This window comes from Peromyscus leucopus, chromosome X, assembly GCF_004664715.2.
Source record: "Peromyscus leucopus breed LL Stock chromosome X, UCI_PerLeu_2.1, whole genome shotgun sequence".
NCBI classification, from domain to species: Eukaryota; Metazoa; Chordata; class Mammalia; order Rodentia; family Cricetidae; genus Peromyscus; species Peromyscus leucopus.
The window spans coordinates 88215283-88239834 of NC_051083.1; the positions used below are offsets into that span (position 1 = coordinate 88215283).

Here is a 24552-nt window from a genome sequence, read left to right on the forward strand (position 1 = left end):
CAAAGTAAAGTAATGATTTATTATGAAAACAAACAGACATTTCTGGAGGAAAACAAAAAACTTGCCCCCGGGTGGTGGCTGTGTTACCTGGCCTGCATGGTAACTTTGGATTTTGGTCAACCAGGCCTCTGATCCCAAGCATGAGAGAAGACATAAACAAACAGAAATAATGCGGATGAGATGGAATATCATATCCACAGGACCTCCTTAGCACATTTATTCGAAGAAGTCCTTAGGGATCTTGCCCTCATTCTGCAGGGAAAGAGTTAGGATGTCAGAAGAGACTTGAATTTGATCCCCAGGCTACCTAGACTACATCTTGCTGAAGCCCCAGAGCCATCCATCTTTTACCCACTTGATACCTAGACCTCACCTGAAGACTAGTGAAGATCTCAGCAGCTTTGTTGTAGTCCCAGCTATTGTCTTCAAGGCACCTGGAGTGACAGAAATAACATGATCAGCACAATAGACTCAGAAAATGCCTTTGACAAAATCCAACCTTGCTTCCTGAGAAATGCCCTATATATAGTAGAAATCAAGGGAACATGTATCATCATAGTAAAGGCTTTACACAATAACCTTATAGCCAACATCATACTTAACAGAGAAAAAATCAAGGCATTCTCACTAATATCAGTGGACTAAGACAAGGATGTCCACTCTTTCCACCTCTTTTCAATACAGTGCTTGAAGTCTTACCTAGATAAGAGAAAGCAGTAAAGGAGATACAATTAGAAAAGGAAAAGTGTCTTCTTATTTGTAGATGATATGATTTTATATCTAAGGGTATACCCTAATGATTCAGCCACAACATTTTATTTTAGAATCAATAAATACTGTCAGCAAAGAGGCAAGATACCAAACCAACATTCTTAGGCTTTCAACATACCAATGACAAAAATACTGCGAAAGAAATTATGGAAATAATTCCATTGACAACAGCCTCAAGAATAACTTAGAATGTACCTAGCCAGGGAAGTGAAATACCTGTACAACAAAAACTTAATAACACAAGCCAGGTGGTGGTGGTGGTGGTGGTGGTGGTGGTGATGGTGGTTCACGCCTTTAATCCTAGCACTTGGGAGCCAGAGGCAGGCGGATCTCTGTGAGTTCCAGGAAAGGCACAAAGCTACACAGAGAAATCCTGTCTTGAAAAACCAAACCAAATCAAACAACAACAACAAAAAACACTATAGAAAAAAAGAGGAAGCAATTAGATGTAAAGACCTCCTATACTTATAGCATTGTGAAATACCTATTCTACAAACAATCTACAAATTCAATACAATCCCAATAAAACTTGCAACTCTATTCTTTACAGAAATAGGAAAGCAATCCCAAAATTCATATGGAAACACAAAAGCCCCTGCATAGCCAAACCAATTCTGAGCACTAAGAATACTGCTGGAGGTATTACCATACTTGACTTCAAGTTATAGTAAAAGAATCACCATAATAAAAATTATCAGGGTATTGTCACAGATATAAACCCATGCAACTACAGCCACTTGATGTTTGCCAAAGGTAAAAAATACTGATGGTGAAAAGAAAACTTTATTTAACAAATGATTAAAATTAAAATCCAGAAAAAACTGCATATCCACCTATAGGAGAATAAAACCAGATTTTTCTCTCACTCTACACAAAAATCAACTCCAAAGGGATGAAGAACCTCATCATATAACCGGAAATCCTATACCTTCTAGAAGAAAAAGCAGCTGTATACTAGAGGGTATAGGTATGGGTAAGGACTTCCTGAATGGGACTCCAGTAGTTCACCAACCATTGAAAAATGGAACTTGTATGTATGGTATGGGTAAGGACTTTCTGAATGGGACTCCAGTAGTTCACCAACCATTGACAAATGGAACTTCATAAAATTAAAAATTTCTGCAGAGAAAGAAAACTGCCAAATGAGTGAAGAGGCAGCCTATAGAAAAGGAGAAAATATTTGTAAGCTATGTATCTGACAAAGGATTAGTAACAAAAATATACAAAGAATAAAAACAACAAACAACAAAAACAAAACCTGAACATCAAGAAAACAACCCAATCCCAATAAAAAAAATAGAAAGTTCTCAAAATAAGAAATATTAATGGCTAATGAATACTTTAAAAAGTGTTCCAATACCATTATCTGTCAGGGAATGCAAATTAAAACTACTTTGAGGTTCCATTTCTTCTCAGCAAAAATGATCATTATGAAAAAATAATCAAATGACAGCAGTTGAGGTTGTAGGGAAAGGGAAGTTTTATTCATTCACTGTTAGTGAGATTGTAGACTGATGTAGACACCATAGAAATCAATGTGGACATTTCTCACAAAATTAAAAATGTAAATTATGCATGTTCCAGCTGTACTACCTCTAAGAACTCTATACCCTACAACAGAGATACCTGTCCATGCATGTTCATAACAGCTCTATTCACAATAGCTGGGAAATGGAATCATCCTGGATGTGTCCATGTACTGATAATGAAAATGTGGTACACACACACAACAGCAAATTGGATGTATAAGACTGATGTGACCCAAGCCCAGAAAGACAAAATCTGTATGTTTTCTTTCCTAAGTTTGAATTTAGATTTCTGTAGTTAATTTTGAGTGCCTGTAGAGACCAGAACGACTAAAAGGAGCCATGCAGGGACACAGAATGGGGAGAGATTTTAAAACACAAGGGATATGAAAGTGGAAAGGAATACTGACTATGAAAAGGCTTAAATGAGGTTGAGTTAGGGGTATGGGAGAAATACAGGTAGGAAATTAATGAAAACTAAGGATACAAGGGAAAAACTCTGAACTCTACTATTTTATAAACTAAAAAGATAATTAAACAATCTTTGTTTTTTAAATTTTCTATATTGATTTATTATTTTATGTATATGATTATTTTGCCTGCATGTATGCATGTACATTATGTGCATGCCTGGCGACTAAGGAGTCCGGAAGATGGCATCTGATTCCCTGGATTAGAGTTACAGATAGTTGTTAAGCACCATGTGTGAAGGGTTCTAGCAGGCCTGAGCATGACAAACATGGTACCGCCAAGTTTTGCCTTTTGCCTTTCTCCTCCTTGCTAAACTCTTAGATTGCATTCCTAAAGCTAGCCACCAAGGTCTATTCCCTTATTTGGCCCCTCACTCATTCTTGAGACTGAACACCAAAGTCCACCTATCAAAACATCAAGGTCCAGCAATCAAAATTCATTATTTTGACTAACCTAATTAAAACACTCAATAAGAACTTACCAACGCGTTCTAGCTCAAGCTAACACAGCCTTTTCCCTCTTAAAGTCAACACTTGCAAAGCGATTTCTGCCTGATTCAGATTCAGTCACCTTGTCCCTTTGCCTTGCTTAATAAAGGATCTCTTTGTGTTTAGTTTGTGCTTGGAAATTGGTGTTTGGGTGTGGTCTGTGCCTAATCGGGGTCATGAGGGTAGCACCCTGCAGTACTCAGGCCCCTTCAATGTGGGTGCTGGGAACTAAACCTATGTCCTCTGGATGAGGACTTCAACATGCCACAAGTGCTCTTAACCACTGAGTCCCTGATTTAAAAATTGAAGCTAAAACACAAATATAAACCACACACTTCATGGATAGTGTTGTGTGGTAGTTTCCTACAAGATTAAAACCTTTCATTTCGGAGGGAAGCTCATTAAGACACAAAGTTACAAGGGAAGCAAAACAATGGGATGTTTTAAGAGAAGGTGACCTTGTGGACCCCATCACGCCAGTCCATGCTAGAAGCATGTCTATTGTGGTTGTCCTTGTACAGCTCATGTTTAGGCAGTCATGTTGGTGAGACTTTCTGGTAGAGTCTCTGACATTCCTGACACAATGTCACACAACAAACTCCTCATTCTGTTTGCTCTTATAATCTGTCTGCCCCCTCTTCTGCAATGATCCCTGATCCTCACGTGCAGGCAACTAAGGGATGCTGAGAAAGGGAGAAATAGGCTTCTCCAGGGAAAAGCACACCAACTGGTTATGCCATATCCAATGGCCAGCCTGGGAAAATAAACACTGAAGTAACACTACACAGAATGAGCAGGTTGTATTTATGTATTTAAGAATACACACACACACACACACACACACACACACACACGCACGCACGCACGCACGCACGCACGCACGCACGCACGCACGCACGCACAAACGCACGCACGCATGCACGCACACACACACATTCTTACATGCACACACAGCAACACCAACCATTAATGAAAAGGAATTTCAGGAATTTAAAGAGAGCAAGGGGTGGTATATGAGACAATTTGGAGGGAAGAAAGGGAAGGAGGAAAGCATGTAATTATATTACAATCTCAAAAAAATAAGTAATTTTTTAAAATGTGAAACATTTCATAAACAATTCAATAGCTTCAGAATGTCACAAAAACTGACTAGATTTACCAGCCCCCTTGGTTCCCGAGCAGTAAGGACTGCTAAGAGATACTTCCAGACCAGCTGAGCTGCCTAGAAGATACTCAGTCTAGGAAGACACTCAGTCTAGCTGAGTAGCCTGGAAGAAGCTGAGATGAGCCAAGCTGCCTAGAAGAAGCCCCCACTTACAAGGACACTCTTCAGCATCTCGAGCCGCTTACAGATTGTGCAGTACACTCTAGGTTTTCTGCTTTTGTGAACTGACACCTATGTGGCCATGGGTTTTGATGACGCAGCTGTCTTTGAGTCTTTTATGCCAAGTAACCCCTCACCCATATTCCTGTTTAAATAATGCCAATAAAACTCACTGTTTTACCAACTTGGACTTCGGTGGTATCAGTACTTTGGTCTGTCATCAGTTCCCTGCCTGGGGTGAGTAGACATTTGTTTACAGCTCCTCAGGAATAGCGTCACACAACAGGTAGCTCCTCCCTGAAGTCATAGGTGCCAGGTGCACAATATCTCCTATGAGTTGTTCACCAGAGACATCTTAGAGGCACTCAAAAGAATACAGACTACCTAAAACTTCTGCTATACTCATAGATCAGTGTTGTGCTCAGCTATCATCAGAGAACAGTAATTACAGAGACCCACAACTAGACAGTGTGCAGAGGGAGAGACCTTGGAACATTCAGCCCTAAATGGGAGGTATTCATCAAATACTTAGGGAACCCTGTGGAAGAGGAAGTGGAAAGATTGTAAGAGTCAGAGGGGATAGAAGACACCCAGGAAACAAGGCCCACCGGTCTAGGCCTGATGGGGTTCCAGCGCTAAGAGGGAAGTGAACACAAGCCTGCATCCCTAACCCAGAGGTTATCTCCATTTGACAGTCACTAGCAAAGGAGTCTCCCTGAGTACAGAACCACTCTTAAGGCCAGGCTCCGTGCCCAGCAGTAGGGAGTAGGGAGCCAACACAAAACAAACTCAGTGGCATGTCTGGAGGATCTTTGTCTCATCATGTTTGTCAGGGCCTCTCTTTTCATTCTTTGTTTTTTGTTTTAACTTTACAGGTCTTTTGCATATATAGTATATTAGGGTTTCCAGTTTTGTGTTTTTGCGGGATTTCTGTGTCTCTGCATCCATATGTGTTTGTGCTTTTTCAAACTTTGGCTCGTTTTCTTCTGTTGTTCTGTCCTATTCTGGCTTCCTTTTTTCTTATTATTATCATTACTATTATTATTTAGGTGCCTGTTTATATTCTAAGGAGAGAAAGAGAGAGAGAGAGAGAAAGAGAGAGAGAGAGAGAGAGAGAGAGAGAGAGAGAGAGAACTGGTGTGTACTTGAGTGGTTGGGGAAGTGGGGAGGATCTGGCAAGAGTTGGGGGAGGGGAAACCATGATCAGAATATATTCTATGAAAAAAATTATATTTTCAATAACAAAAAAAGAAGAATACAGGCTACCACCATTGCTCTTGGTTGCACACCATATACAGATGGTAAGGACGTACTGCTGAAGATACCATATATTTTGGTTACAAGACACAGATGAAGATGGATTGCAACAGAAAACTCCCTCCCTGCTGGTTAGCATTCATACCGCCAGAAGGTGCAATGTAGACTGTGGGAGGAGAAAACCAGTCAATGGCCTCACCTAGCTGTAGACCATATGTTCTACACTATCAGTCTGCCAGATAAGATAGGCCCACTGTACAATTGTGGTATGGCTATTTGGGGGATGAACAACTGCTTTGTGACTGGGTTTGAGGTACACTCATGTGAGGGAATACATATCTGATACTGTAAACCTAGTCAAAAGCTTATGGTTGAAGAGAACATAGGCCCAAGGGGAGAATACATTACTGTTATTTTCCTTACATGTTGTCCAAATACCTTTTAAGCATTTTTTTTTTTTTTTTTTGGTTTTTCGAGACAGGGTTTCTCTGTGTAGCTTTGTGCCTTTCCTGGAACTCACTTGGTAGCCCAGGCTGGCCTCGAACTCACAGAGATCTGCCTGCCTCTGCCTCCTGAGTGCTGGGATTAAAGGCATGCGCCACCACCGCCCGGCAAGCATTTTTTATACTCTGACTAATATGGCTCTCAGCCTGGGGCAAAGAGTAATTAATGGTTTAGGCTTGTCTGGTTAAAATGATGAGCATAAGGGACAGATGAGCACTCAACCTTAAACAGGGCCTCAATATCAACTTTCTGTCCACTTCCCATGCCCAGAGCACATCCCAGAAAGTTTAAGAATGGAAGGGTGAAAAAAAGTATCATGAAATACTGTGTGCTGGATAGTTTTTTTTTTTTTTTGTAAAGATTTATTTCTTATGTATACAGTGTTCTGTCTGCATATATGGCTGCAAGCCAGAAGAGGGCACCAGATCTCATTACAGATGGTTGTGAGCCACCCTGTGGTTGCTGGGAATTGAAGGAATTGAACTCAGGACCTCTGGAAGAACAGTCAGTGCTCTCAACCTCTGAGCCATCTCTCCATGAGGCTGGGCAGTGGTGGCGCACGCCTTTAATCCCAGAACTCCGGAGGCAGAGCCAGGCGGATCTCTGTGAGTTCAAGGCCAGCCTGGGCTACCAAGTGAGTTCCATGAAAGGCACAAAGCTACACAGAGAAACCCTGTCTCCGAAAACCAAAAACCAAAAACCAAAAAACCAAAACCAAAACAAACAATCAAACAAACAAACAAACAAAAAAACACCTTTGGTTGGGGATTTAGCTTAGTGGTAGAGTGCGCCCTGGGTTTGGTCCTTAGTGGGGGTGGGGTGGGGTGGTGGTGGAGGTGGTGGGGTGGTGGTGGGGGGGGTGTTAAGAATCTTTAGAGTGGATAGTTTTATGTCAACCTGCCACAAGCTAAAGTCATCTGAGAGAAGGGAAGCTCAATCAAGAAAATGTCTCCACAGGACTGTGCTGCAGGCAAGTGTTTGGGGGCCTTTTCTTAATTAGTGATCGGTAGGGAGGGCCTAGCCCACTGTGGGTGGTGCTGTCACTGGGCTGAAAGGGGCTCCCTGGCAGTAGGATCAAGATCCATCCCTGGTGCATGAGCTGGCTTTTTGGAACCCACTACCTATGGTGCAACATCTCGTACAGCCTTGATGCATGGGGAGGGGCTTGGACCTGCCTCAACTGTATGTTCCAGGCTCTGCTGACTCACCATGGGAGGCTTTACCTTCATGTAGGAGGGGATGGAGGGTGGGTTGGGGGGAAGGCTGGAGGGGCAGGAGGAGAGAAGAGGGGGATCTGTGGTGGTATTTACAATAAATAAAAAATTGTCTTAAAAGAAAGAAAGAAAACAGGCTGAGCAAGCCATGGGAGGGGTTTTCAAATTTCAGTTCTGGACTTTCCTTCCCCCGAGTAAGAGGTAGTTCTGTGGGTGGCATATATGACATGGTGTGGTGGTTTGAACAAAAATGGCTCCCATAAGCTCATATTGTTATGCCCAGATTGTGACCCCCCAAAGAGACCACCGAAGACCTTGGATGTCAGAATGCAACAGCAAGGTTTATTCTGCAGATACAAGTCTAGACAGGGACTCATTCCTACATCCAATACAGTGAGGCAGGGAGGAAGTTTCTTGGGGAAGTTAGTTTTTATAGGCAAAATCCATAAAATTTCTTAGAGGGGAGGAGGTTAGTACCGGTCCATCCTTGATTGGTCCAGTTTTTCCTGGGCCTGGACTTTATCTTATTCTAGCTTATCTGTTTGCCCTGTCAGGAGTTTTACAACTCCTCTCCGGGGTCCGGTCATGTTATCTCTGGAGAGGGGCATCTTGTGGTTAATTGGTTACCATCAGACATCCTGACTCTGTTCTTTTGTTCCTGGGGCTAGTGCCATCATTTCTGGGGACTTGAAACTGGCCTGGGTTTATCTATATCGAGATATCTTTGTCTAAGGCCCCTTTTTTTTGAGACAATAGAATGAGGGTCTTGTGCCTAGATCATGTTCCCAAAGCCGCCACTGGAGACTTTAGGTACAGAATGCAAAAGTAAGGTGTTTTCTAAGTTTACAAGTCTCCAGGGAGGCTCTTCCAAATCTCTCACTCACAGCAGGAAGGTTGGAAGAAGTGCTCCCCTTTCTTTGTGAGGCTAGTTCTTAAAGGCACAGACCATATAATTTATTTTAACCCGCCTCCCTTTTTAGTCTTTTGGTCGAATATCCTGACTCTGTGTTTTCCAAAGTCCCTGTAGCAGATACAGCCACCTGGGGAAAAGGGGTCTAAGTTCTTATCTATACTTAGGAATCCTGGTTTAAGCTTCTTTTTGTCTGTAGGGGATAGAGTGGGGGGTTTTACTGAGGTATCACAATATATTTGTATGCTTAGTCACCAGGGAGTGGCACTGTTTTGAAAAAGATTAGGAGGTTTGGCCTTTGTGGAGGAAGTGTGTCACTGGGAGTGAGCTTCAAAAGCCTCTCTCTTTAACCTGTGGATCAGGATATAAAGCTCTCAGCTAAGCACCATGCCTGTCTGCTTCCCGCCATGCCATGATGATCATGGACTAACCTTCTAAAGCTGTAAGCAAGCCCCCAGTTAAATGTTTTCTTTTATAAGAGTCGCCTTGGTCCTGATGGCTCTTGATAGCAATAGAACAGTGACAAGTCACAAAGGCTCTTTAGTCCCTGTCTTATATCATGCTTCTTTTCATCATTTTGTTACAGTAAAGGCAGACATGACGGCTTTTCACCTGATACCCAGAGCTCTTGTCCTGGTCACTTTCTGTATAAATATTGTTCAATTTGTATAATGTGAGTAGCTATTGCTGGGAAAACTTTGTTCATGTATTATATTCACCTGCTTCCCACTCCAGTTTTTTGGTATTTGTTCCTCTTTAATCTTCTATAAATGGAACTGTTCACTCAATTTAACTTTGGGATACTAAATGTTAATACACAGAAATGCAAATCATTATTGTGTATATTAATATCCTAAAAACTTGGTGAATTTGTTTTTTCACTTCTAGTAGTTTCTTAGTGGATTCTTTATGATTTTTCACATACAAGATATACCACAAGAACCGGGCGTTGGTGGCGCACGCCTTTAATCCCAGCACTCGGGAGGCAGAGGCAGGCGGATCTCTGTGAGTTCGAGGCCAGTCTGGGCTACCAAGTGAGCTCCAGGAAAGGCGCAAAGCTACACAGAGAAACCCTGTCTCGGAAAAAAAAAAAAAAAAAGAAAGAAAGAAAAAAAAAGAAAAAAGAAAAAAAGGAAAAAAAAAGATATACCACAAGAATATTATAGTGTTTTAAAATCCTTTAAAGATATCAGTATAGATTAGGACACACTTTTCCTGAGCCCACTTTGGGGAGGGGAAGTAAATATCCTAATTGTTTTTTTCAAATTGCCTGCAAAGTACTGTTATTCACTTGTTCTCCTACCCCATCCATTTCTTTGCACACCCAGTACTCACTTCTGAGACCAATTAAGTTTCATCTTAGACTGCATGGAGAAAGATTTCACCATTTCTTGCTGCTCTTCAGAGAGGGGAGCCTTGGAAGAAGCATTGGCTGTGGGCAATGAGATAAAGGCATTCTGGATCTCTTTGGGGCTGGCATTCCTCACAATCAGCTCATCATTCATGATGCATATTCTGGAGGAAAAACAGACACTTAGACAAGTAAAGAAATGGACATGCCAACATTACCAATGCCAATTCTATAATAACTGCCAGTCACTAACCAGACTGTTTCCACATTCCATTTATGCCTGGTTCCCAACATCCTTGCCTGCTTCTCTCTATCCACCCCATATGAAGTTCACCTTTTAAAGACTAGCTTGACTAGATTTGTGAATTTAACCCACACAACAAAGGAAGACCTTGAACCAGAGACAAGCCCGATGTCTTGGCCAATGATATTGCATGTAAATATCCTATCATGAAAGAACATAGTATTCTGACCCCAAAGTCTATACTCTCAGCCAGCAAGCAAAACTGTTGGATCTACTTTTTGGCTTTCTAAATATTGAGGATACCCTGAGAACTGCACCATCACATTGTCACACTGCTGGCTTTGAGCAGGGACAGGAATTTCCAGAAGCAACACAGCACTGACCTTGAATTGCTGTAGTGGGTAGCAATGAAGATCCTCGTGAAGGCACGAACACAGCCTTGACATTTTCCTTCCACTTCAAGGACAAGAAGCAACAATGCTTTCTTAGAATAGCACCTTATTTACTTACTCACACAGCATTCCCAAGTCAGGCTCTTATGCTGAAGAGTTGTTGGCTTGGCCAGAGTCAGGAGGGTATGGCAGGAATGGGGAGGGCAACAACAGTAACAATTCACTCCCATTTGATGTGCCCCTTACCACATTATGGACCCTGTGAAAAATCACTTCCAGTGTGTGATGGGTCTTTTTAACATCTGTTACAGAGATGAGTTTAATCATGTTTGACAAATAGAGAACTGGAGATGTTAAGAAACTGGTCCAAAGCTGCTGAGTATGGAACTGGAATGAGACTCAACAAACTCCATAGCCTGTGTCCCTTACCTGTGAACCGTGGGGCAGAAAGGCATGGACCCAAGTCAGATTAGGATGGTTTGAAGGCAGGAGAACAGGAGGGAAGGAAGGGTGTAGAATGAGAGAATCTGGAAGACTTCTCAGGGGTGCCTATCTAGGGGAGGAAGCAGAGGGGACATAGAGAGGAATTTCTATACTCACCTTCCTTGAACAGCCCATTGACAGAAAAACAGAGCATCATATCCTGAAAGGGAAGATGGTATAAGCTATGAGCTCAGGATCTTACACACCTCCAGATTTCTGGGTTTGACCTACAGAAGAGCCAGGTACTCACTGTGTGGCAACACACATCCACCCAGAAAGAGTCCAAGTCATGCTGAGTTTTGGGCAACAAACTGAGAGAGTCCACAATGTCACGTTTTGTGTGCTTCAGCAACCGCATTCGCATGTCTACAGAGGAGAGAAGAAGCAAAGATCAGGGGCATGATACAACCTGGCCCACTGACCACTCCTAAAATTTTGTCTTTACTCCCTTACTCTGCCCAGTCTTCTCCATCACACTTACATGAGTCTTGCAGCTTCTTTATATCTCTGTTATGTTTGAAATACTCTTCCAGGTTGCTCCTAGGAGAAAAGAGGAAGAGAACTCCATGTTCTATCCAATATAGGCGTTTTCTAGGGAGAGGCATGCTGTTCCAGAACAGAGTTTAAGCTGTGATACTCACAGGTTTGGGTCACTGAAGTTGAAAGGAATGGCCAGGGAGAAACAGGCCTCATCATGATAAGCATCGATGAGCTGAAGTCGATCTCCATTGTCATAAAACAAGTAGTATCTAGTAAGGGGAAGGAGCATAAACTAAGGGGACAGCTGATTTCTGTGCTCTGAATCCTAAGTGAGACCTAAAACTCCTATGGGCAAATGTGATAAGGTAGTCCAACATTGCTCAGCTTTCCCACCTTTCTTGTAGTCCAAGGGGTACTTACTCCTTCAGAAATTGTAGAACTAGGTTTTTTATGAGTTCAGATTCTGTACATGTTTCCTGAAACAGAAAGTCATTTCAGACTATAAATCTAATAATGTCTCAGCCAGGCAGTGGTGGCACATGCCTTTAATTCCAGCACTCGGGACACAGAGCCAGGCGGATCTCTTTGAAATTGAGGCCAGCCTGGTCTACAGAGTGAGTTCCAGGACAGGCTCCAAAGCTGCACAGAGAAACCCTGTCTTGAAAAACCAAAAAACTGCCGGGTGGTGGTGGTGGTGGTGGTGGTGGTGGCGGCGGCGGCGGCGGCGGCGGCAGCAGCACACGCCTTTAATCCCAGCACTCAGGAGGCAGAGGCAGGCGGATCTCTGTGAGTTCGAAGCCAGCCTGGGCTACCAAGTGAGTTCCAGGAAAAGGTGCAAAGCTAGACAGAGAAACCCTGCCTCGAAAAAACCAAAAAAAAAAAAAAAAAAAAAAAAAAAAAAGAAAAAAAAAAGAAAAAGAAAAACCAAAAAACTACAATTAAAAAAAATCTAGTAACTTCTCTTTTGTAACACTGCAAATCTTCCTTGGCCTTTCTCACCTTGCTTAATTGGGGGACTTCTATGTCCATTCCTGTTGATATTAATAGCTCCTTACCATCCTGAGGAAAGGAAGAGGAGGTTAGTAGTGCATGGGGTAAACGGCACTGAATGTCCAAGAAGATCCAGAGACCTAAAGGGGAATAAAAGGGCCAGGGCCAGGGCCAGGGGTTTAATTGCCCCTGGAAATTCCAGGGATGATATAATGAGCCTCTGTTTGATGGAGTTGTGTAAATCTCTATTATATGGAACCTCTGTGTGTCTGTGTTGCTTATGGATACTTTTTCAGGAAAAATATTGATGTTTTTCAGGAATCCATATAATCTAAAATGGATGTTGGTCTGCTGCAAACATGTAATCTACATGATTGAACTAGGTTTTTTAAAACAAGTTTTAGGGCAGGTGTAGAGATAACTTATGAGAGGAAGCCAAGACAATGTTGAAGGTAGGAACTTACCAGGCGTAACAACTTGGGAAATAGGTCCCGTATGGCACTGTCCAAAAAGCAAAAGCCAAAAGAAGTGATTATTAGTTAAAGTTTAGCTAGCTTTTCTTCCTTTTGGGGATCCTGCTTCTCCTCCCTCTTCTTCCCCCGAGTAGCTCACACACACACTGCACTGGCAGCTTCTCCAGAGCCAGAAGAAGGCACATTGGAGGCCCAGGGTCTGTGGCTTTTTCCTCTCCTGGCTTGTATTCTTTTCCTCAGACTACCCATAGAAGAATTTGCAGGGAGCAAGGCACTGGGTAAAAGCCCAGGGCTCTGCCACCTTGTTAGGTATCCAGCATTCTCCAGGACACTGGGCACGGAGTGAGGGAGGCAGGCTCAAGATTCAAGAAACAGGAAAGTGGGGAGGTGGCAACAGAAATGAAGTTAAAGTAAGGTGTGGGCACTGTCAGGGAGACATAAGAGAGTAGAGACAAAATAGAAGCAGAAGACATCTAAAGCGAATGGGAGATGATCTGTCTGGCCTGGTGCTAGAGGCCAGGGGTTATGGGTAGGCAGGCAGGCAGGCAGGCAGGTAGGTTAGTTTATAGGTAAGTAGGGAAGGAAGAAGGGAGGGAGAGAGGCCTCCAGGAGGTCTGTCTTTCTGTCTCTTCAACCTCTTTAGCTCTCTAGTGGCAGTCCACTTCTGGATCCTTGATCTAGGAAGTTCATGTTTCCCTAGGAGGTTAGGGCTCCCAACAATGGGACAGAGACAGCAATGCCCATGTCAGCATTACCCAGGATCTCAGCCCTCAGCTTAGAGAAGGACAGCCTTCAGGGCAACCTGGGACAAATAAGGGATAGTTCAGGAACAAGAACAGAAGGCTTCTCTCAGGACAGGAGAGGGAGGATGGTACATTTGGGATGTCGCATAGGAGGTTTCTGGAGGAATCTGGATGTTCTGAGAAATGAAAAATAGCCCAGACTAGGTGAGAGGGGGATGGGTAGGTAAGAAGGAAGGGGTTTCTGAGATCATAGCTGAGCATACAGACAAGGCAGAGCCTGTTTTCCTCCCAGAGGATCGGAGGTACCTACTCTTGCAAAAGTACGTATCAGGAGGAGCTCAAGCTACAACGAGTAGCTACAGGTTAGGGTGCTTGTGATGGCTAGTTTAGATGGTGGGCTTGACCGAAAGTAGAATCACCTGAGCAGGGAGTCTCTGAGGAACTGTCTAGGTTAGGTTGGCCTGTAGCATGCCTTGGAGGGAGTTTCTTAACTGGGATGAGGTGTGAAGACCCACCCAGAACACAGGTGGCACCATTTCATTGGCTAGGCTTCGGACTGAATGAAAAGAACACGTGAGCTGAGCAGTAGTATGCATTCATTAACTCATTGCTCTCTTTTCTTGACTGTGGATGTGATATGATCAGTTGCTTCAAGTTCCTACCACCTTAACTCCGAAGTAATGAGGAACTGTAACCTGCAACTGTAAGCCAGATAAGCCGTTTCTCCCTTAAGTTGCTTTGGACAGTGTATTTCATCACAGCAACAAGAAACAAAACCATGGCACTGGCAATGAAGAGGGGGAAAGACTTAGCAGGTGTTATGTACCTTATATAGTCAGATTGATCCATGAAGTGGTTGCAGAAGGGGTTTCCCTCTAGCCACAGCTCTTCCAGATTCAGCTCTTTCACCTTCTCCAACTCCCAAACTGATTTCAACTGATAAAGATGAGAAGGAATTGGTAGGCTGTCCTAAGCAAAGAGAAAACTTGGGGCCCAGTAACTGCAGCTTCCACCCTCCCTCATAAGTGTCTCTACCTGCTTCTTACCATAACCCTGGTGTGCACTACCACCCACGCTCAACCTAACCCACATTTGGCTCCCCTTCTCACTTTATTTTTGGAGAGGTTCAGAATCTTAACTTGGGGGGCCTTCTCTATCACATCAGACAGCCCATCCAGCTGGTACAATTTGTTGTTGCACAAGTTCAAGGCCAACAGCTTTCAGGGAGGAAGAATTAAGAGATACAGTTACTATTCTAGTGCTTTGGTGACAAACGTTCCCTTCATCCCATCCCTTCTATCCCTCTACTTAAATTCACTGAGTCTATGGCCTCACTTCAGGGATATTGCTTTGAATGATCTGCAGTGTGGCAACCATGCAGCTTCTTCGATTCAGCATCATGTCAATGTCACTGTTCATCAAGTCTTCAGAAAGTGGAACAAAAGGAATTAGAAGGCTGCCTGTCCACTTGAGCCAGCATTGGTACAGATAAACACCCTTCCCAAGTTACCATCCCTACGTTTTCTTCTTAGGAAGATCCATCTACTCTCACACGACCCAGAATTTCCTTAGTCAGCCATACCTTGGTCAAAGCGGAACTTCTGGAGGTCCAGAGCTTTCTGAGAGGCATCATATCGTTTCATCACAGTCACCTGCAGAGACAGAGGTAGAGAAAGTGGCTCTAAGGCTCTGGGGTTCATAGTGTCAGGCATGTTAGGGAGTAAGAGGGAAAGGAGGTGGGTCTGGGAAGCAGACACACAACATGCCTTAAGTCTGCATTACCTTCAGCTGGTTCATTTGTTCTGATGTGAACTTACTCCGCACAGAATAGGGTACAACAGAAGGACTGACAAAGATAGGTATCTGTGGGAAGGAGGAGCAGATAAGTACTAGGACCTCTGATTCCAAAGATGATGCTCAGCTCCTGGCCAGTCACCACCCCTTTTCAGGACTAGGGACAGAGAATGCTGTTAGTACACACCTTTTGGTTTGTCTCATCACAAATCTTGTGGCTGATATCCTTCAATGCATAGGCAGCTGTAGGATCCTGGACAAAAAACCGGGCCCGGTGTTTGTCATAGTGGAACTATGGGCAACAAAAGGAAAAAAAGAAGACATGTTAGAAGACAGCAGCTAGCTCCCGGCCTCCCTCCTTCACTCCCTTGTGTCTATCTGGCTTCGTCAGCCTTCTTACATCAACAGGGATGAAGGGCACATTGCAGAGGTCCTGCATTGAATTTATTAGCCATGTCTTCTCATACTTTCTTCCGTTTGGAATCTGTATTTACAAATAAAAATGGGAGAGAAGAGAGACAGCATGGAATCATGATAGAGAACAGACTTAACTACCAAGTGTTCTTTCTTGACCTAGCCTTAAAGAACTTTGAAGGGGATCTCTGAAATGGTTCTTTGTTTTCTGTGCTAAACACAGACCTCCATAATCAATGATTCTCAACCTGTCATGACCCTTTGGCTGTTGAACAACCCTTTCACAGGAGTCACATGCCAGATATTTACATTATGGTTCATAACAGTAGCAAAATTACAGCAATGAAAATAATTTTATGGTTGGGGTCACCACAAAATGAGGAGTTGTATTAAAGAGTCCTAGCATTAGGAAGGTTGAGAACCTCTGTCCTAGATCCTTCATCTCTTCCTGCAATAGCATTTCTCCAGGTAATTGATTTCTTGCAGTCGATATGATCATCTTTTTAGGATCCAGAATATTCGGTCTAATGCAGACCTTATTAAGATACTCACTGTGACCTTGAACCAGCTCGCCAGGGTTCCATTTTCAGCATCCAGACCTATTTCACTCTCCTCTCGTTTATCATCATCCCACGCAGTTAGGAAGAGTTGGTCTTCATCACTGTATTTTCTTCTTCTCCATTTGGGTCCCATGGAATAAGGAACACTAGGAAAGAGAGAGAAGCAAAGAGGCTATAAATGCTAACAAAAATATTTTATGAATCACCCCCTCACTGACACCATGGGTACAGTTAGAGCTGCTAAACCAGTATTCAATCTCTATTACTCTTCAGTTTTTCACTGAAAGAAGACCACAGAGAGTGAAAGAGCTGCAAAGTCCCAGGGGCTACTTGGCCACTTTGGAGCCTCTTGGACATCCCTTATTTAAGCCATGTTTTCATCATTCTCTTGGAATCTTGAAGATAGAAGCACATACCCATAATGCTCAAAATGATGGTTCTTTCTGTCAAATGTATGTCTGTTATAACCTGGATTTTTCTTTCTTCCTCTAAAAACACGGTTATCATCCATGTTGTCTTCTGAAATGGGAAACAAAACAAGTTTGAAGGCACATCACCATATTTAATATAATATGAATAATTTATTATCACTAACCAGATAAGTATTTTCCCTCTGATTAAAAAAGCTATATTATTGCCGGGCGGTGGTGGCGCATGCCTTTAATCCCAGCACTTGGGAGGCAGAGGCAGTCGGATCTCTGTGAGTTCGAGGCCAGCCTGGGCTACCAAGTGAGTTCCAGGAAAGGCGCAAAGCTACACAGAGAAACCCTGTCTCGAAAAACCAAAAAAAAAAAAAAAAAAAAAAAAGCTACATTATTTTCCACAATTCACCCACCTCCCTCCAATGCCAGGTTCCTCGTTAAGTAAAAATTCAGGAACTAAGGCTAATTATCCATTTATTCTTTTAAAAATAATTTTTATCTGGAAAAGCCAAAGTATTTTGAGTTGAGACCACCCAAGAGTGTAGTTTGTTCTAGTCTTAGGGAAAAAAGACATTTTGGTGGGTGGAGGAAGATGGCAGCTAAGTATTATCTTACAGTGATAACTCTCACAGACACAACGAGGTGAACAAGTGTTAAAGCACAAAACTATTAGAACAGGTATTTAAGATAATTAAGTGAGACACCATAGTGCCTGTTTTGGTTTAACAACACAAAAAGATGCACTGAAGAAGAAAAGAGCTATCTGCAACTGTTCTCCCCCATGTCCAAGAAGCCCAACATGAAAAATAAGCCTTCTGACTGTGAAAGATAGAGAATTATGTCCTGGTCTTAGAAATGCAATGCAATATCAAGCTAACTAACTTAGAATCTATTGTTGGTCAATGTCTGTTAATAATCTTTACCCAGAAGCTAAGACTTCTATACTGAGGTATGTGAATAGTATTGTACCATAAAGCAAAAAGACTGCCTCAACTATCTCTTCTTCAACATCCAGTGGCAGAATGGGGAGCAAAAAGTGACCTACTGAAGAACTTGGCATGAAAGCTTGCTTAGGGTTTTATATAAGAGCCAGTCCCAGCATGACAGAACCAACTTCACCATGTAAAGATGCTAAAACTTTCAAAAGAAGCCACTCCACACTGGTTGTCTTCCATTACAATCTCACCCCAAGGCCTATAGCAGACTACTTGCAGGAGCCTGACTTCCCCCCACCTCCAGTCCGTGTGGCTTCCACTGAACTTTAAGGAGGATTCAGCATTGCTCCTCCTTTCCATCCTTTTGTGTCAGCCGCAGATCTTAACCATCTGGGATCCCCAGTGGCCACACCCGGCAGGGACTCATGTAGGCGAATCATACTATCCTTCCTTTCCTCCACTAAGATCTCTCCAATCTCACCTTCAGCCCAGCAACAGCCTGCTTACAGGTGCCCCTCTACCTACTTCATTCACTGGAGACTCCAACTCTTGGTTTTGACCCAGGATTCCCCCAATGCTTTTATCCCTGGTTCTCCAGATAATTCTTTGCTTTACCATAACCAACTTGCAGGATCCCCTCTTCCCACCACACCTCCAGCTCCCTGTGGACTCCACCCCTAGGTGTGAACAGGTAAGGCAAAGAATTATCTGTGTATCAAATGTTAGTTAGTGTGTGTCAAGTGTCACGAATTAGCTTGGGTGTCAAGCGCCTTTACCCACCGAACTATCTTGCAGGACCTCTAACCACGCCTGCACATCCTGTGCTCTGTCCTAGCTTGGTGAGTCTGACTGACCGTACCCTCCCTGTACTTCCCCCAGTCCCCAGAACTACCTCAAGTATCAAAACCTAGTCCCAGTCTGGTAAGCCTGCACTTTCCTCAATCTTCAGTTTGGGGTCAGTGGCACATCCTATGTGCCAGCCCAGCCTGTTGTGTCCATATCAGACACGCAACCAACAAAAGAAAGCACATGCCTAGGTATCACTTCAAAAACACAGACAATAGAAAAGATCAAGACCTTATGTCTAAAGGACTAAATTCATCAGTCCTATAGAAATGTTCTCCAATGACCTAGATGAACCCCAGGATATAGAGTTCAGAACAACACTCCAACTTCACTAAATATTTCAAGGAGCTTAAAGAAGACAGCTAAGTGAACGCAAAGAAAGAAAATGAATTTAAGGAGAATATTAATAATCTCTAAATGGATTAATGACCTCAATGTAAAATTTGAAATGCTGACATTTCTAGAAGAAAATATAGGCAGTATGTGGGACGTATGTATAGGAAAGGACTTTCTGAATAAGACTCCTCCTTTTCCCCAGGAATTAAGGCCAATAACTTACAAGTGGAACCGCATAAGAATAAAAAACTTCCTGTGCATATAAGGAAACAATCAAGTGAAGAGGAAGCCCACAGAGTAGTAGAGAATCTTTACCAGTTACATATCGGACAGAAATTAATATCCAGCATCTATAAAGAACTCAAAAACAAAAAGCCAAGAAAACAAACCACCCGATTACAAAGGACTATATACTTGAACAGAAAGTTCTCAAAAGAAAAAAAAAAGTTAAGTCTTCAGTTCCCTAGAAATCAGGTAAATTCTAATAAAACAACTTTGAGATTTCATCTTCCCCAAGTTGGACTGGCTACGATTAAGAAAACAACTGATAACAAACACTGGCAAGGAGGAGGGGAAAGGAGAACCTCTATTCATTGTTGCTGGCACTGCAAACTGGTGTGGCCACTCTGGAAATCACTGCAGAGAATTTCTAAAAAGCGAACAATGAATCTACCAGGTGAACAGTTATACCACTCCTTAGTATATGCCAAGAAGACTCTACTTCCTAGTCACAGACACTAACTCAGCTGTGCTCATTGTCACTCTAGTCACAATAGCTAGGAAATGGAAACAACCTAAACGTTATTTAACCGATGAATAGCAATGAAAATGTGTTACACAACGGGATACCATTCAGCTGTAAAGAAAAATGAAAATTTCAGGTAAATGGATGCAACTAGAAAGTATTATATTGAATGAGATAACCCAGACCCAGAAAGACAAATGCCGTGTGTTCTCTCAAATTATGGTTCCTAGTTCCAAAACTTCAGATGTGAGTATATAACCTGAAGCAATCACAAAAACCAGGAAAGTAAAAGGACACCATGGCACAGGGAGCTCTGGAGATGAGTACTGAATAGCAAAGATACAGGTGATATTAAGGAGGAATGTTACAACATAGAAGAGGGGCTTTAATTGGAGAGAGAGGACAGAGGAAACTACAGAAGGAAAGAAAGGGCTAAATAACAGCAAGAATGTATAAAAAAGACGTAATAATTTTGTATTTACCGGAAACTACATATAAGTATATATGTGTCACACACACACACACACACACACACACACACACACACACACACACACACAGTTTACATGGAGTTATGCCCCTCTTGGGATAATGAGATTCTCCCCAAGAGCCATGGACTAACAAAACCTCCAGTACCAGACATGAGAATTCAGTCCTTTTGAATTATAGGTCACAGGCTCAAAACAATACAGACTATTGCTGTTGCCCTTAGCTGTCCCTCAGAAGTTCTTATTGCTGAAGACACCACATACTCTAGAGACAGGACTCAATGGTTGTGAGATGGTCTGACTTAAAAGCCTTTTCCCTGAGGACTAGCTTTTGCAGTACTGGAAGGTACTATGCAAGCTGCCATGGGAGGGAAGCAATTAATAATCCTACCCAGATGTGATGCCTATGAACCACAACAAAGACCAGCACGGCAAGATATCCTTAAAGACACAATAGTGGCTCACATCTTGGTCATAAGCAACAGCTGTCTAATTGAACTTAAGGCCTGCTCAGACAGAGGCCATTACAGAAAGCTACAACTGGTCCAAATGCAGCAGAGTACAACTGGCTGTGGGGTACCTAGTTGATACATCTAAAACACATTTCCTGCATTTTAGACTCAGAGAACACTTCAGAAGAAGGGACAGAAAGACTGTAAAAGACAGAGGCTCGGTAAGTCTGCTGCATGGTTGTGATTTCTAGATATGACAGGGAAGCTACAGCAGCATCAGTATAGCTGTTTTTAAAAGACCTGAACTATGACACCATCAGTTAACAGGCCAACAAGGATGGGGAAATTTTCATGGGACTATACTCCTAGATGAAGAGCTACAGTCAATTCAAGACTACTGAGAAAGGGAGAATTAGTCCTAGGGAGAAGCCCCCTAAATGGTTATCCAATGCCAAGTGGTCAGTTCTAAAAAGCATACACATACAAGCAACAGTAAACAGATTCAGCAGGTTATATTTATATATCTGTCTCCATATATACAACAATACTAATTGTAAAGGAAACTATCGCTATGAGAGGGAGGAGAAGGACATGAGCAAGGTTGGATAGAGAAGAGGGAGGGGGAAATGATGTAATTATATTTTAATTAAATAAAACAAATTAAAAAACAGGACATAACTAGCTGTTACATACTTTGATCCTATGATAAAGATTTAATTTATCTGCTGACTTTTTTAAATTAATGGATTTTTAGCTAAAAGGACCAAGGAAAATGAAAGAAAATGTTTTTGAAGACCACTATACTATGCGAAAAATACTAAATGCACATAAATTTGAGAAAAAATATTCCTTTATCATATTCCATATTAGCAACAATGTATAAATTCCTATAAGATGAAAATCCTTTTACCTGAATGACAGATTTCTCGTATGATAGATCACACTCTTGTTGCTCTATCTCAAAAATCAATGTTGTGCTGAACCTTGGAAGGCCTGAGATTAGAGAAAAATAAAAGTGGTGTGTTTAAGCTGCATGCTAATAAAATATCACAAACTAGAATGTTTTATATCTTTAATACAAAATTTATTTTTATTTTATTTTTTAAATAGGCTCCTTCACCTCTGTAACCCTGGCTGTCATGGACTTCACTATATACACCAGCCTGGTCTCAAATTGCCAGCAATACTCCTGGTTCCTGCCTCTCAATCACTGGAATTTACAGACATGGGCTATCAACCACATCCAACTTTAATACATTTAAGTATCTCAAATCCCCACAACAGTAGCACTATGCTTTAGTTATTTAATAATACTTTAATATGCCCCACTTATAGTTTACTTAATATGCTTAAAAATATACCACTATTCATACATAAGGTTGTAGAGTATTTCAAGTAAATACTCAGAAACAAACTCTACATTTTTACAGGATGGCTATGTTCACATTTCCAATACTTTTCTCTTTCTTCCTCTCTTTTAAATTAATCCAAAAAGATTCATAAATTAAGATTGGATTTGGAATGGTCCATAAGAACTGACATTTAAGAAGTTGAGCACTTGGGAGGCAGAGGCAGCCACATCCCTGTAAGTTCGAGGCCAGCTGGTCAACAGAGCTAGTTCCATGACAGCCAGGGCTACACAGAGAAACCCTGTCTCAAATAAGAAAAAGAAAAAAGAAAAGAAAACGTTGAACAAAGTAAGTCAAACTAAAAAATAGTACATTTTCTCTTAATCAAAATGAAGATTAAAACACATATATGCATGTATGTATGTATGTAAGTACACACACACACACACACATGAATGAAAAGAAAGCAGGGAAACTATTTGAGAGAAGATGATTAAAAGGAGGAGAAAATGAAAGATAATGGGGGTATGATAATTTCTGCGTGTTTTCTCTCAAAAGCCAAGAAGAAAGGGTCCAGAAGAAGGAACTGAGGTGGGGACATGAGAAAGTAAACAGGGGAAAGATAAACATTAACAAAAAATGTCCTAAGAGGAACCATTAGTTTTTCATGCTAATTTTTAAAAGACGCACAACCACAACTCAAAAGGTGATAAGGAAAAGATGAGGCTTCCGAGAGGAAGGCATCATCCTGGTGCAGCAAGGCCCTGAAAAGACTGCTGAAGTTTGAATTGCAGCTGCCGCCCCTTTGGCTCCCCGCCAGCCCACGACACCGCTTTCCCTGCCAACACTTCGAAGCCCCAACCCCACCCCGCCCCAGACGGACTGAGCCACTTCACCTTCCCACCCCGTCCACCCTAGTGGTTACCCTCCTCACCCCTCTCCTGCCTGCATTGCTTCGCCTCTCCTCGCCACGGCTGCTTCAGCTCCCTAGCCCAGCTTTCCCATGGCGCTTCTCCTCCCGCCCGAGACTACCCCGCCCGAGACTGCCCCCTGCCGCTTCACCTCCCAACTCCAATTTTCCAGTGGCCACTTCTCAGCACCCTGGGACCCCCACAGCGGCCGCTTCGCCTCTCCCGCCTGCATCCTCGCCTCCCCACAATGGCTTTCCCTTCGCAGAGTCTCCTCACCGAGGCTCCCCCCAGCCCCCCTGAAATTGAGAGCCACTTCGCTCCCCTCACCCGCCGCCCTTCGCCTGCCCCCCCACTTGCTGCCAGCCACCGCTTCGCCTCCCCACCTGCAACCCGCTGCCCATCCCCCAACCTGCCGCCCCCACACCTGCCCCCTGCCCCCACCACTTGCCGCCCACTGCCCGCCACCGCTTTGCCTCCCCACCCGCAGCCCGCCACCCGCCCCCAACCTGCCGCCCCAACACCGGCCGCCCGCCTCCCCCCCACGCCGCCCGCCTCCTCCCACGCCGCCCGCCCCCCCAGCCTCCCGCCACCGCTTCGCCTCCCTGCCCGCTCCCCCGCCGCCGCCGCCGCCGCCACCGCTTCGCCTCCCCACCCGTGGCTCTTACCCCACTCTGGCTCTTACCCCACCCTCATTACTTCGTTACCCCACTGCGTGCCCTGGTCCTATGCTCCCTCCCTTGAGGTTACCGTTTGGCCGGCAGGTGGCCTTTGCTCTCCTGCTTAAAAGCTTTGTCACCTTGAGGTGGCTTTGTCACAATCACAAGTCTGCTTTTCTTCCCCTCAGCTGCTGCTTTTTGGTAGCCTCCTCTCTTGAGGCTTTCCCGAGGTTGCCTTGCCCCGTGCTTCTCCGCTTCCCTCCTCAGCCTCAGCCCTGAGTGTCACCACCCCAGAACTAGACCTCCAGTGACTCCTGGATAAGATTCCTGGCCACCCCACTCTGAGCACACAGGGTTTCTCTGTCATAAGTGGTAAAGTTGGGTCACACTTACAAAATTTCCCTTTGCCTCCATGGAAACCCCTGGCCTCAGCATCTCAGCAGGCTCTACCCGAGCAAACCTGTGGAACCATGTAGTCCTCCTTCCAGAAAACCAGCTACCCCACCATCAGAGAGATAGAAAAGTCAGTGGGAAAGCTGAGAAACGAGCTAGTCTGACTTCAGAACGATTCAATTCGAGCGGGAGCCGGAGCGGAGCCAGAGCCAGAGAGGGAGCCAGAGCCGGACCTCTGAAGAGTTGTTCATCCCTCCTCAGATCTGCCGAAGCTACTACCGTCAATATAATTAGTGACTGGAGCTTGGCAATTATTCTTAGAGATGGGAATAAGATTAAGAAACCCTCCCCAGCTTTGGTATCCTACCTGTTTTCCAGATTCTTGTCTGGAGAGGATCACACCACCTCAAGGACGAAACCTGGGTCGCTCAGTCTGGAGTCTCCAGGAAACAGTGCCTCGTGCTCAGGGCGGGCTCTGCGAATGCTGTTTTTACCTCGTGCTCAGGGCGGGCTCTGCTGCGAATGCTCCGTCTTCACCTCGTGCTCCGGGCGTGCTCTGGAACATCACGTGACCACAGCCTTCACTTGATGGGTTGCTGAGGCTCACGTAATCGTAGCGTGCTACGTAAT

General features: G+C 43.5%; 1 protein-coding gene across 4 annotated transcripts; it reads right to left on the minus strand.

Moving 5' to 3' along the window:
• LOC114685845 (nuclear RNA export factor 2-like) lies at positions 1–24552 on the minus strand. Of its 4 annotated transcripts, none has more exons than XM_037199030.1 (22): positions 24290–24552; positions 21524–21606; positions 16806–16908; positions 16382–16535; positions 15816–15899; positions 15603–15707; positions 15404–15484; positions 15204–15273; positions 14957–15045; positions 14731–14838; positions 14448–14557; positions 12870–12906; positions 12415–12474; positions 11836–11891; positions 11577–11684; positions 11417–11475; positions 11186–11301; positions 11053–11095; positions 10444–10516; positions 9801–9980; positions 374–434; positions 2–252 (listed from the first exon to the last, which is right to left on the minus strand). In XM_037199030.1, the coding sequence occupies exons 3-22, from the start codon at positions 16898–16900 to the stop codon at positions 217–219; spliced, it is 1725 nt and encodes a 574-aa protein (XP_037054925.1). In that variant the 5' UTR covers positions 16901–16908; positions 21524–21606; positions 24290–24552; the 3' UTR covers positions 2–216. The 4 variants fall into 4 exon arrangements, with proteins under 4 accessions (XP_037054927.1, XP_037054925.1, XP_028716331.1 ...); XM_028860498.2 differs by lacking the exon at positions 24290–24552 and adding an exon at positions 23621–23892; XM_037199031.1 differs by lacking the exon at positions 24290–24552 and adding an exon at positions 22897–22996.

Excerpts from the sequence above, each read along its gene's own strand:
- LOC114685845 (XM_037199032.1), bottom strand. The coding sequence starts at position 16,900 with ATGGATGATAACCGTGTTTTTAGAGGAAGAAAGAAAAATCCAGGTTAT. Across the intron at positions 11,892-12,414 it reads AAGTCCCCCAATTAAGCAAG|GAAACATGTACAGAATCTGA; the intron begins GTGAGAAAGGCC and ends TTTCTGTTTCAG. Across the intron at positions 11,096-11,185 it reads TGGATGTGTGTTGCCACACA|GATATGATGCTCTGTTTTTC; the intron begins GTGAGTACCTGG and ends CTTCCCTTTCAG.